The sequence below is a fragment of the Salvelinus alpinus genome, chromosome 24 (genome assembly GCF_045679555.1).
Source record: "Salvelinus alpinus chromosome 24, SLU_Salpinus.1, whole genome shotgun sequence".
In the NCBI taxonomy this organism is placed as follows: Eukaryota; Metazoa; Chordata; class Actinopteri; order Salmoniformes; family Salmonidae; genus Salvelinus; species Salvelinus alpinus.
Window position 1 is genome coordinate 29,613,587 of NC_092109.1, and position 12,757 is coordinate 29,626,343.

General features: G+C 43.4%; 1 protein-coding gene across 5 annotated transcripts in view; it reads right to left on the reverse strand.

The window, feature by feature from the left end:
* Positions 1 to 5,614: 5,614 nt before the first annotated feature.
* LOC139552562 (spectrin beta chain, non-erythrocytic 1-like) overlaps positions 5,615 to 12,757 on the reverse strand; it is a 110,926-nt gene continuing 103,783 nt past the window's right edge. For 3 of the 5 annotated variants that reach the window (XM_071364397.1, XM_071364400.1, XM_071364399.1), the window contains 4 exons: positions 12,217 to 12,392; positions 11,727 to 11,921; positions 11,553 to 11,595; positions 5,615 to 11,462 (listed from right to left, as the gene is read on the reverse strand). In XM_071364397.1, coding sequence (XP_071220498.1) covers positions 11,244 to 11,462; positions 11,553 to 11,595; positions 11,727 to 11,921; positions 12,217 to 12,392 — 633 coding nt within the window. In that variant the 3' untranslated portion in view covers positions 5,615 to 11,243. The remainder of the gene's footprint in view (positions 11,463 to 11,552; positions 11,596 to 11,726; positions 11,922 to 12,216; positions 12,393 to 12,757) is intronic. The other 2 variants (XM_071364398.1, XM_071364401.1) reach the window with 1 other exon arrangement.

The following is a 12,757-nucleotide window of genomic DNA, read 5'->3' on the forward strand; positions in this document are numbered from 1 at the left end:
GCTTTATCTTGGCCAGGTCGCAGTTGCAAATGAGAACTTGTTCTCAACTAGCCTACCTGGTTAAATAAAGGTGAAATAAAATAAAAAAAATAAAAAAATTCCACTGATTAACTCAGTGTACTTTCACAAAGTGCAATGGCACTGGGACAAAACCCATTTCAATACCCTGAACTAACACACTGGAACCACAGTATGTATTGTCGGATAAGGGCAACACATCAGACAACACTGCGCCGCACCCGTATCTCTAAGCATTTTAACCGGACGCTGAGACGCTTCGTCATTCGCTAGGGACACAAACCCCTCAAATGAACGGTTCATAACTACGGTCGGGGGCTGAGACTTTCAAACTACATTTACCCTGAGGCACCTGTTTAGTTTCAGACCTCACAACCGTACGAATTAGACCAACACCTGTTGGCGGCTTGGCACGAAGAGGCATCCCTTGTTTGCGTTTAAGCAGGAAGCAATCATTAATCATATGTCCCACCTTATGACAATAGAAACAGGGACGCTAATTTTTCTGGCGTGCTTGATGTACTGCTGGCCGACTAGGACTAAAAGTAGGCAATTCAGTAGCTCTACTCTCAGTATGAGCCGAAAACACATTCTTGTGCATCAACACAAACTCAAAGCCAACACAGACGCTTCTGACAGGGAGGATACTTTCTGTTCGTTTAGGTAAACTACAATGCATTCGGGTAAGCAATTTTTAAAGTCTTCCAACAAGATTAACTCCCGGAGAGAGTTGAATTCAGTTACCTTGCTAGCAGAATGCCATTTATCAAACAGATTTCCCTTGTCTCTAGCAAATCCCACATAATTCTTCCTAGAAGACTTCTTATGAGACCTAAATCTCTGTCGGTATGCCTCAGGCACAAGCTCATAGGCGCGAAGAACAGTAGCTTTGACCACTTCATAATTCAAACTGTCTTCAAGAGGTAGCGCTGACAAAACCTCTTGGGCTTTACCAGTTAATTTACACTGAAGTAATAGGCACCATACCTCTTCAGGCCATTTCAATGCTACACGTTCAAAAACACGAAAATAGGAGTCAACCTCTGACTCTCTGAACAAAGGTACCAAGGCAATCTGTCTACTAATGTCAAAAGTGTTGGAAGCTCAAGTTGGTGAGGACGGCTCACTAACAGGCACAGCAGGAACGAATGCTAGCCTTGCTGTCTCTGCCTCCAGTTCCATCTGGCTCATTTTGAACTCCAACTGCCGTTCTGTCTGCCCCAATTTTACACATCTCCAACTGGAGATTCTCTCGGCTAATTTGGGCTCTCTTCCGCCTCCAGTTGGAACTGTGTTGAACGGACATCCCTCCTGGCATCACCGGTTGACAGTGGGGAGAGTGGATCAAAACTGGGCAATGTGGCTGGAACTTTAGCCTTGCCCTTGCCCTCGTTCTCAGACACCAATGGGCTTACAGGAGCAGCAACATCCCCTACAGGGGTAGTAGACTCAGGCAGCGGTAATACAAGCACCTGCTCTTCCAACAAAACATTTACCACCAGTTGCTTAACCGCCGCTTTAACTAAACTCTGCGGAATCAATACAGAATAATGGTCAGCCAAGGTCTGTAAATCAACTCTACGACATTTGTCAAAAACCTCCCACGAAGGGTTATCCAAAAAGGATTTCAAATCAAAAGTAGCCATTTTGAAACACTACTAATACACAAGAGCCAACAAATAGCAAACACTAATGCTACATCAGCTATAACGCACAACACTGAACTATACCACTATAACAACCTGCACGAGCGGCATGGGTGTCAGTAAAGACAGATCCCGAACGAGCCCCACTTATGTTACGAATCCCTTTGACTCTACAGTCTAGGGGGGGATGGCAACGAGACCCGTAACATAACTCATGCAAATTATAACAGTGAAAAAGTAACAGCGAGAACAAATAACCAGACAACTTAAAATCTACCGTCAAACACTCATGGTTTATTTGTAAACACACGGTAAAGGGGGAGCGGAAAAAGGGGCTGAGCTGGACCCAAGGAAATAAATAAGCATTCAAAAACACCCCTAAGCTAGTCTACCTGCTTCAACAACAACTAGCTAACTAACTAAAAATACAGAGGGTGGTCCGCCCAGTTCTAACTAGTGTATTTAGACAAAGTTTACCTACGGGTAGTGTATGCCCATGGCCAACTTGTCTTGGTACCCCCTTTACCCACAATCAAACAGTCAAACACTATAAACAAAACAATACTCACAGGTGGGACAAAGTGACATGTAGGTGTAAAAACAAACGAGAGCTCAAAGAGAGAGATATTGCGAGAGATTGAGACACAGAGATTGAAACACAAAGAGATCGAACTCTAGAAAAAACAACTGAATGGGTTTTTAAACCAAGGGAAAGGGGATGTGATTGGGTAATGGAAACAGGAGGTGTGTCTTCTAATTGATGACTGATTGGGGAATGATGATTGCCACCTGTGAGGGGAGAAGGAGAGAAAAGAAACACACAGGATATACACACACACACACACACACACACACACACACAGGATACCTGTATCCGTAACACTGTTCTCTCTGCTACCACACGGCAAGAGGTACTGGAGCGCCAAGTCTAGTACCAAAAGGCTCTATAACAGCTTCTACCCCCAAGCCATAAGACTGCTGAACTATTAATCAAATGGCCACCCGGACTATTTACATTGACATCCCCCGTTTGTTTTTACACTGCTGCTACCCGCTGTCTATTATCTATACATAGTCACTTTACCCATACCTACATGTACAAATTACCTCAACTAACCTGTACATTGACTCTGTACCGGTAACCCCGTATATAGCCTCGTCATTGTTATTTTATTGTGTTACTTTTTATAATTTTTTACTTTAGTTTATTTGGAAAATATTTTCTTCACTCTTTCATGAACTGCATTGTTGGTTAAGGGCTTGTAAGTAAGCATTTCACGCTACACCTGTTGTATTCGGTGCATGTTACAAATAAAATGAGATTTGTAATGGCTGGAATGGAATCAATGGAACAGAGTCAAACGTGGTTTCCATACCGTGCATTTGGAAAGTATTCAGACCCCTTCACCTTTCCACATTTTGTTACGTTACAGCCTTATTCTAAATATATATAGATTTTTGTTATCTCATCAATCTACACACAATACCCCATAATGGCAAAGCAAAAACAGGAGTTAACATATAAAAAACGGAAATATTACATTTACATACGTTTTCAGACCCTTTACTCAGTACTTTGTTGAAGCACCTTTGGCAGCGATTACAGCCTCGAGTCTTCTTGGGCATGACGCTACAAGCTTGGCACACCTGTATTTGGGGAGTTTCTCCCATTCTTCTATGCAGATCCTTTCAAGCTCTGTCAGGTTGGATGGGGAGCATTGCTGCACAGCTCTTTACAGGTCTCTCCAGAGATGTTAAATCGGGTTCAAGTCCAGGCTCTGGCTGGGTCACTCAAGGACATTCAGAGACTTGTCCCGAAGCCACTCCTGCGTTGTATTGGCTGAGTGCTTAGGGTTGTTGTCCTGTTGGAAGGTGAACCTTCGCCCCAGTCTGAGGTCCTGAGCGCTCTGGAGCAGGTTTTCATCAAGGATACCTCTGTACTTTGCTCCGTTCATATTTCCCTCGATCCTGACTAGTCTCCCAGTCTCTGCCGCTGAAAAACATTTGCACAGCATGATGCTGACACCACCAGAGATGGTGCAAGGTTTCCTCCAGACGTGACGCTTGGAATCTTGTTTCTCATGGTCGGAGAGTCCTTTAGGTGCCTTTTGGCAAACTCCAAGCGGACTGTCATGTGGCTTTTACTGAGGAGTGCCTTCCGTCTGGCCACTCTACCATAAATGCCTGATTGGTGGAGTGCTGCAGAGATGGTTGTCGTTCTGGAAGGTTCCCCCATCTCCACAGAGGAACTCTGGAGCTCTGTCAGAGTGACCATCGGATTCTTGGTCACCTCCCTGACCAAAGCCCTTCTCCCTGATTGCTCAGTTTGGCCGGGCGGCCAGCTCTAGGAAGAGTCTTGGTGGTTCCAAACCTCTTCCATTTAAGAATGATGGAGGTCACTGTGTTCTTGGGGACCTTCAATGCTGCAGGATTTTTTTTGGTACCCTTCCCCAGCTCTGTGTCTAAACACAATCCTCTCTCGGAGTTCCACAGCAATTCCTACAACCTCGTGGCTTGGTTTTTGCTCTGACATGCACTGTCAACTGTGGGACCTTTATATAGACAGGTGTGTGGCTTTCCAAATCATGTCCAATAAATGTAATATACCACAGGTGGACTCCGATCAAATTGTAGAAACATCTCAAGGATGATCAATGGAAACAGGATGCACCTGAGCTCAATTGAGTGTCATAGCAAAGGGTCTGAATACTTATGCAAATAAGGTATGTTTTTATTTTGAATAAATGTGTAAGAATGTATAAAAACCTGTTCTCACGTTGTCATTATGGGGTATTATGTGTAGATTGATGAGGAAAATGTTACAAAATGTGGAAAAAGGGAAGGTGTCTGAATACTTTCTGAATGCACTGTATGTTTGATGTGTTTGATATTGTTCCATATATTCCATTCCAGCCACTACAATGAGCCTGTCCTACTATAGCTCCTGCCACCAGCCTCCTCTGCACATTGACCTGGTACTGGTACTCCCTCTGTATATAGCTCCACATTGATCTGGTACTGTTACTCCCTGTATATAGCCCCACATTGACCTGGTACTCCCTGTATATAGCTCCATTCTTGTTTATTTTATTACTCGTGTTACTATTGTATTTTAATTGCTTTTAAACTCTGCATTGTTGCGAAGGGCTCGTAAGCAAGCGTATCAAGATAAAGTCTACACCAGTTGTATTTGGCGCATGTGACAAATTTGATTAGATTAATAATGAAAGACCTGTAAGGTAACCTGGGCCTCTGACATGCATTGAAATTGATCTGAGTGCCTAAGACGCCACTTTAAGAGTACACAGAGCAGGGCAAGTACAGCCAAGTAAAAAAATAAATCAAGAACAAGAAGTGTGTTTGTTCCAGGCCAGCCAACGTGAGACAGGATATATCGAAAATCCCTTTCCTCCCTCAGCTCTCTGCGTCAGCATGCTGTGAACTTGAGGATATGACTGTTTTTTCCCAAGTCTGTACCTTGAAAGTACATGGACAACATTGCTTTTACAAGTGCTCAATCAGGAAGGATTCTATATGCAGGAATGGTCTAAGATCCCTCTCAGTGTGTTCTCCAACTCATAAATCATTTTAGAAAAAGGCTCAGTGGCATTATCCTGGCAAGGTGAGGTATTGAAAGGTATTGAAAACCGGGTTGTTAATCATTTTGACCGCTACCTTTCTGACAAATATAATTAATACTTGTTAAAAAAAATCTCCTTCGGACCCCACAGTAAAGTATATAGCACAGAATGCACACATCAAAAAGTACTAGTGTTTCAGTGATGAAAGTTCATCCTCACCTGGACACCCTGCATCTCTACAGGCCTTGGAGGGGTGTCGCCAAAGACCATCTGTCCAAGGTTAGATGTGCTCGCCACTGATGTCAGTACTTAACCTCGAGGAACATACACAATACCTTAATAAATGCTTTAGTGATAACACGGTTCTTGTTTTCCTTTAAACCATGTTTTATTATTCCTAATATTAGATGTAGATACACAAGTCAACAAACATTATTTTCGATCTGTAATGAAAATGCTCCACAGCACACTGACATCTTGTGGAAGAGTCTGGTATTACAGACACGTACCTGAAAATGGACAGCAGTTAGAGTTGTAGTAACAAGTATGTTGCAGTAGTAACAGTAGTAGTAGTAGTAACAGTAGCAATCATAATAATTAATCATAGTAGTGGTATTCACAAATTGCAATTAGTTAAATCACAGAAGAAGGAACTGACAATATAAAACAAAAGGGAAATGGCAGTGGGTGGAAAGGTTTATCAAATGCTGCAAAACAGATCAGACCACTGGATGAGAAAATACAAGAACCCCGTGAGACAGCACATCTCCTGTCTAACTCTAGAAAATGGAAGCTCAAATTTGCCATCAGTCCTCTGGTTAATGTATACTGTGTTTCTTTATCTCTTCAAATAAGAGACCAAGAAACCTTTTTAGGTGTTCCACTTTAACTTTTTAAACCAAAATGCTCAAAACCCTCTTAGGCTCTCTCTCACCATCAATAATACAGTCTATCCTTTTACGGTCAACGCTCACCAGTAGCACACAGACTGCACAACATCAACCCAAATCTGGCACCAAATCACAATCAGCTCCACATCTTTCTGCTTGACTGGAAGGCCAGGGTCATTCCACCTTGGTATATCTGTGTGTGGATATGTGTGAGTGTGAGAGAGTGTAAGAGAGAGAGGAGAAAGCAAGAGAGAGGTAGTGTGCAGGTGAAATATGTGAAATACTGTCTCCAAGTAACACATATGTCCATCACATGACCAATTTGTCCAACCCATCTTAAGAGCCGTTAACATTAATACGAATTCATAGTAGAATGGGCCTGAGGAACCTGCTCTTGTCTGTGTATAACCTGCCCAGGACTTGAACTGGGTCACTGTGGGAGCAGTTCAGCTAGTAGAGGGCGACACAAGCTACTTTTAGAAGTGCTATGGCCGATCTGGCACCAACTGCCCGATAGTAGTTTTTCACAGTGAATACCACAGAGCGAGGCTCACTCAGCTCTACTCTTGAGCATCGCAGACTTTGCTGCCTCATTTAACAGGTCAGTGGGGTTCGAACTGTGACTAGGGAGCTGAGGGTCAGCTCAGTACATTAGACTGAGATCAAGAGCTCAGGCTCACAGCTGGGATACAAACCAAGGCAGACCAAGTAGTCTACAGCCTCTTGTATGGCTTTACTGATGCTTATTTACCCCAAATCATATGAACTGAACTGAAATGGCAATAGTCCAATAGTCTTGCCTGTTGAAAAGCTGCACATTTCTGACATTTATTCACTGTGGTTCTTTCCCTCTCTGGTTTAGGGTGAGCCATCTCAGTCAAACAATACCCTAACTGGGCTTTGATATGCCACACCCTTGCCCCAGATAAGCCTACCACTGAGTAACAGATACCATTGGCTACAATAAATTTTGATTTTTCTGTGTTTTGAACAGTTTCTTGTACAGAAACCTTCCACTCATCTCAGACACTAAAATAAATCACTCACTGTGCCAGGACCCGACGTCGGTATCAATGTCATCTTTACTTTACTATTATTTGATATCATTTAATCATTTTCTTTTTGCCCAATGTGAATTCTTACCAAACTGCTAGAGGGGTACTAATCATACACCTGGGCATTCTGGTGTAATACACCACCTTCCACAGCATGGGCTTCATGGTATCATGGGCTTCATGGTATCATGGGCTTCATGGTATCATGGGCTTCATGGTATCATGGGCTTCATGGTATCATGGGCTTCATGGTATCATGCCATGCTGTACATCGCTTACGGGTGAATCTCATGTACCAAGAACGTCAAAGTAGAAGAGAATTGGCGACAACAACGAGACACATACAAGTACAATCCTAACATGAAGTCATTCCACATATGGAGGAGCTCAAAGCCCTCCAGAAAAACAATTTAAGACTATTCTCTCGGTCACCATCAAGTGAAGAAAGCTCTCCATGCTTACGCCTCTTCCAATCCAACACAGCTATGCTAGCATTTCACTTCCTTCAACCGCTGATGCGGGTGAGCCTGTCAGTATGTGCTCAATGGAACCTGGGTACAGAATCCATATACATACACTGAGTCAATGCCAAGGGGCACATATTAAACATTCTTCTGAGATTTGTTTTGTGAGCGATAAAGCCTCCTTTGTGATTAAGCGCTATTCAAATAGAAGGAATCCCAGCCCTCAGCGTCCAACCCTACTCCATCTGAAATGAACCCTCCAGCCTCCTCTTCCTACTACTCTTCCTACTAGCCAACCTCCGCAACCCCATGGATGTGCTTCTGCTTACAATCCTCACTAGTGTTTGGCAATGGCAGTGGTAACCAACAGTGTTAACCTGCCCCAGCCATCCCATTTCAAAACAACAGAGGGACCAGGAGGAAGTATGTGAAGTCTGAAAATCATCTAGGAGGAATGTTTAATTAATTAGCATTGTCATCTACATATTCAAAAAAAATATCAAAAAAAAACAAACAAGAATCCTTAAAGCCATCCCAACAACTTCTTTGAGCGTGTGTGTGTGTGTGTATATATGGTGAGTGTATGCGTGTGTGTGTGTGTGTATATATGGTGAGTGTGTGTGTGTGTGTATATATGGTGAGTGTGTGTGTATGTGTGTGTGTGTGTATATATGGTGTGTGTGTGTGTGTGCATATATGGTGAGTGTGTGTGTGTGTATATATGGTTAGTGTGTGTGTGTGTGTGTATATATATGGTGAGTGTGTGTGTGTGTATATATGGTGAGTGTGTGTGTGTGTATATATGGTGAGTGTGTGTGTGTGTATATACAGTGAGGGAAAAAAGTATTTGATCCCCTGCTGATTTTGTACGTTTGCACACTGACAAAGAAATTATCAGTCTATAATTTTAATGGTAGGTTTATTTGAACAGTGAGAGACAGAATAACAACAAAAATATCCAGAAAAATGCATGTCAAAAATGTTATAAATTGATTTGTATTTTAATGAGGGAAATAAGTATTTGACCCCTTCTCAATCAAAAAAGATTTCTGGCTCCCAGGTGTCTTTTATACAGGTAACGAACGGAGATTAGGAGCACACTCTTAAAGGGAGTGCTCCTAATCTCAGTTTCTTACCTGTATAAAAGATACCTGTCCACAGAAGCAATCAATCAATCAGATTCCAAACACTCCACCATGGCCAAGACCAAAGAGCTCTCCAAGGATGTCAGGGACAAGATTGTAGACCTACACAAGGCTGGAATGGGCTACAAGACCATCGCCAAGCAGCTTGGTGAGAAGGTGACAACAGTTTCTGTGATTATTCGCAAATGGAAGAAACACAAAAGAACTGTCAATCTCCCTCAGCCTGGGGCTCCATGCAAGATCTCACCTCGTGGAGTTGCAATGATCATGAGAACGGTGAGGAATCAGCCCAGAACTACACAGGAGGATCTTGTCAATGATCTCAAGGCAGCTGGGACCATAGTCATCAAGAAAACAATTGGTAACACACTATGCCGTGAAGGACTGAAATCCTGCAGCGCCCGCAAGGTCCCCCTGCTCAAGAAAGCACATATACATGCCCGTCTGAAGTTTGCCAATGAACATCTGAATGATTCAGAGGACAACTGGGTGAACGTGTTGTGGTCAGATGAGACCAAAATGGAGTTCTTTGGCATCAACCCAACTTGCCGTGTTTGGAGGAGGAGGAATGCTGCCTATGACCCCAAGAAACCATCCCCACCGTCAAACATGGAGGTGGAAACATTATGCTTTGGGGGTGTTTTTCTGCTAAAGGGACAGGACAACTTCACCGCATCAAAGGGACGATGGACGGGGCCATGTACCGTCAAATCTTGGGTGAAAACCTCCTTCCCTCAGCCAGGGTATTGAAAATGGGTCGTGGATGGGTATTCCAGCATGACAATGACCCAAAACACATGGCCAAGGCAACAAAGGAGTGGCTCAAGAAGAAGCACATTAAGGTCCTGGAGTGGCCTAGCCAGTCTCCAGACCTTAATCCCATAGAAAATCTGTGGAGGGAGCTGAAGGTTCGAGTTGCCAAACGTCAGCCTCGAAACCTTAATGACTTGAAGAAGATCTGCAAAGAGGAGTGGGACAAAAACCCTCCTGAGATGTGTGCAAACCTGGTGGCCAACTACAAGAAACGTCTGACCTCTGTGATTGCCAACAAGGGTTTTGCCACCAAGTACTAAGTCATGTTTTGCAGAGGGGTCAAATACTTATTTCCCTCATTAAAATGCAAATCAATTCATAACATTTTTGACATGCGTTTTTCTGGATTTTTTTGTTGATATTCTGTCTCTCACTGTTCAAATAAACCTACCATTAAAATTATAGACTGATCATTTCTTTGTCAGTGGGCAAACGTACAAAATCAGCAGGGGATCAAATACTTTTTTCCCTCACTGTATGGTGAGTGTGTGTGTGTATGTTAAGTCAGAAAAGCAGCATCCAACTGGACGCTTCGGATTTAGAATAACAAAACAAAAAAAACACATGCAAAACCCACATCACCATAACTCCCACTCTCACCCTTACTAGAATACAAACTCTCTCTGGTTTGAAAAGAAACAACAAAATTCAAAAATCAGAAATAATCCCTCAGAAGAACAAAATCAAATACAGGCAAGATCCAAGTTAAAATAAAACCACTTTAAATATATATAATTTCCCACTGGTGAAAATCACTTACTGCACACTGCTAAAATTTACTGAGCTGAATTTTTTTAAACACCTCAATAACGGTCTTTCCTCAACAAAAGAACAAGACCAACATGGTCCTGTAGATCAAACTCTTGTTTTGCTCTGCAACATGACTCAAGAAATCTACTGACATACTCTTGAAATTATTTATTTAAGTTTTCCCCCCTCAAAACCTGCAACAGCAAAAAGATAAATAATAATTATAATAACACCAATACCAAAAGAAAAAGGGGCTTCCCAAGGAGCACGATAGATAAAAGGAGAGACTGGAAGAGGGGACCTGGGGACAGCACTCTTTACAACAGTTTCTTTGTTATTGGTAAAACAGCATTAAAGTATTTTGCTTGTCTAAAGATTGTTTGAGCCAGGACTAATTTAAACCAACAATTTATCCAGTGTGGGTGAATGAAAGAGAATTGACTTTGAGGGTCCTCTTAGCCTCTCTGTTCTGCTAATGCTAACCACCCCCTGCCCTCTCCTCGCCCAACAAACCCCTTGGTTTCCCCCGATGATGAGGTCAAAGAGAGTTCTTATTAGTGACTCTGATCAACAAACCCTGCGTATCGGCTGAAAATGCAACTAAAGCTATGGACAAGGGCTTACATTGGTAGGATGAAGCCAAATGTGAGAGATGGAGAAGGCAAGAGAGATATAAAAGAGAAAGAGATGACAAATGAAAATAGAGAGTAGAGAGCGAGAAAGAGCAAGCTCTGTGTGAGCCAGAAATTAGACAAACCCCTCAGGACCCCGACCGACAGCGATGCGTTTATGCGACAAGAGTGCTTTCATTTCTGCCTGTTTCAGTTTGTTGGAATTTTGAGGAATATAATTTTCCTTGATGTTGTTGTTTTACAAATGTTTTATTTCTTCTTTCCAAAGAAGCTGAACCTCTTCTCACGGTCCCTCTCCTTGCCCTCCTTGTTGCGCATGGTGACCCCGGCAGCGTCTGCTGAGCTGGGGGAGATGGGGGGCATAGTCATGGCTCGGTTCAGGGCCCTGGGGCCTCCGGGGGAGTGGTCTCCTGATCCCCCTGCTGGGATGGCGCTATGAATGGAGTGGATCCACGAGGCCATCTCCGTCTGGGACAGACAACACAGGGTTAGTCCTCAGTAGACCACATACACCAGAGGAGCATCAGAATCTTGTTTGGTTTGAAATGTGACACTCACTTCATCTTTAGCTTGGAACAGGAACTCCTTACCGTCCCCTAGCCTGCAGACACACAATGTAGAACAGAAAACTTGGGTCAGTATAGATGCATATCACACGCCCTTGCTTTTAAGTTTAGTTTACAAGACTATTCTCTATTCAAACCGTCCAGTTCCCCCTCCCTCTCCTCTCACCGTAACTTGAAGACGTGTTTCCTCTTCTTGTAGTCGTGTGCCACCTCACACACAGCCTCTCCCAGGCTGATGGGGACTTCTCCGTGGTAGGGGATCCCACTGGAGGCGCTCTTCTGGTCCTTGTAGAAGCCAAGGCTGCCCTTACGCAGAACACAGTACACATTCTGCCAGGACCTATGGGAAGAGAGAGAGAAGCTGTTGGCGGAAGGCATGCAGGCATGCGCCTGAAAAGGTTAGGGACATCACCAAAGAGTTCATGGCGACACACCACATACAAAATGTAATTTTCTGAAACAAAAGCATGTACATTTCATAAATTCTATTTCCCTTTAACTTAATCTTAAATTGATATTGCATTTGCTTAAATTAATCCCATCCTTCAACAGAAGTCTATATGAACTAGGGCTCTCCATTTACCCTTCAGGGAACTCCCACTCCCTCTAAGACGGCCCTCCATGCCCCCTGCCCCATTCCCCACCTGATGTCTTACCTGCTAGCTGCCTTCTTGGCGTGGGACTCCATCTCCTGCTTGCGGTAGAGCATGCCCTCCATGGCATCTGTGCCAGGGTCAGCTCTCTTGCTGGGTAGCGTGGCAGACGGGTCCAGGCGTGAAGACGCCAGCCCGCTGTCTCTCCCCGGACCATTCACAGAGTCAGAGTCAGAACCCTGTTGTCCAAGATGGAAGACACACAGCAGTCAGAACAAAACCATTCGAAACTATAAGCCTGTAAGTCCAGTCATTGACTGTCGGTCTGAAGTTGACAAAATTATCAATGCTATAGGGACACCAGCAAAATGGCTATATTCATATGGTAGCTTTGAACATGGTGTAGAAAACATACAGGACTACACAAGGACTGACACAGAAACACACCAACAGACACATGGAGAACAGAACAGCTACAAGCCCACAGATGGAGGGTCAACCTTCATCTGGACGTCATATCCTGCCTTACAGGGCAACTGAGACATTTTTTGAAATATATGTTTACATTTTTACAATCCAGACTTGGAACATGACAAAGGCAGCA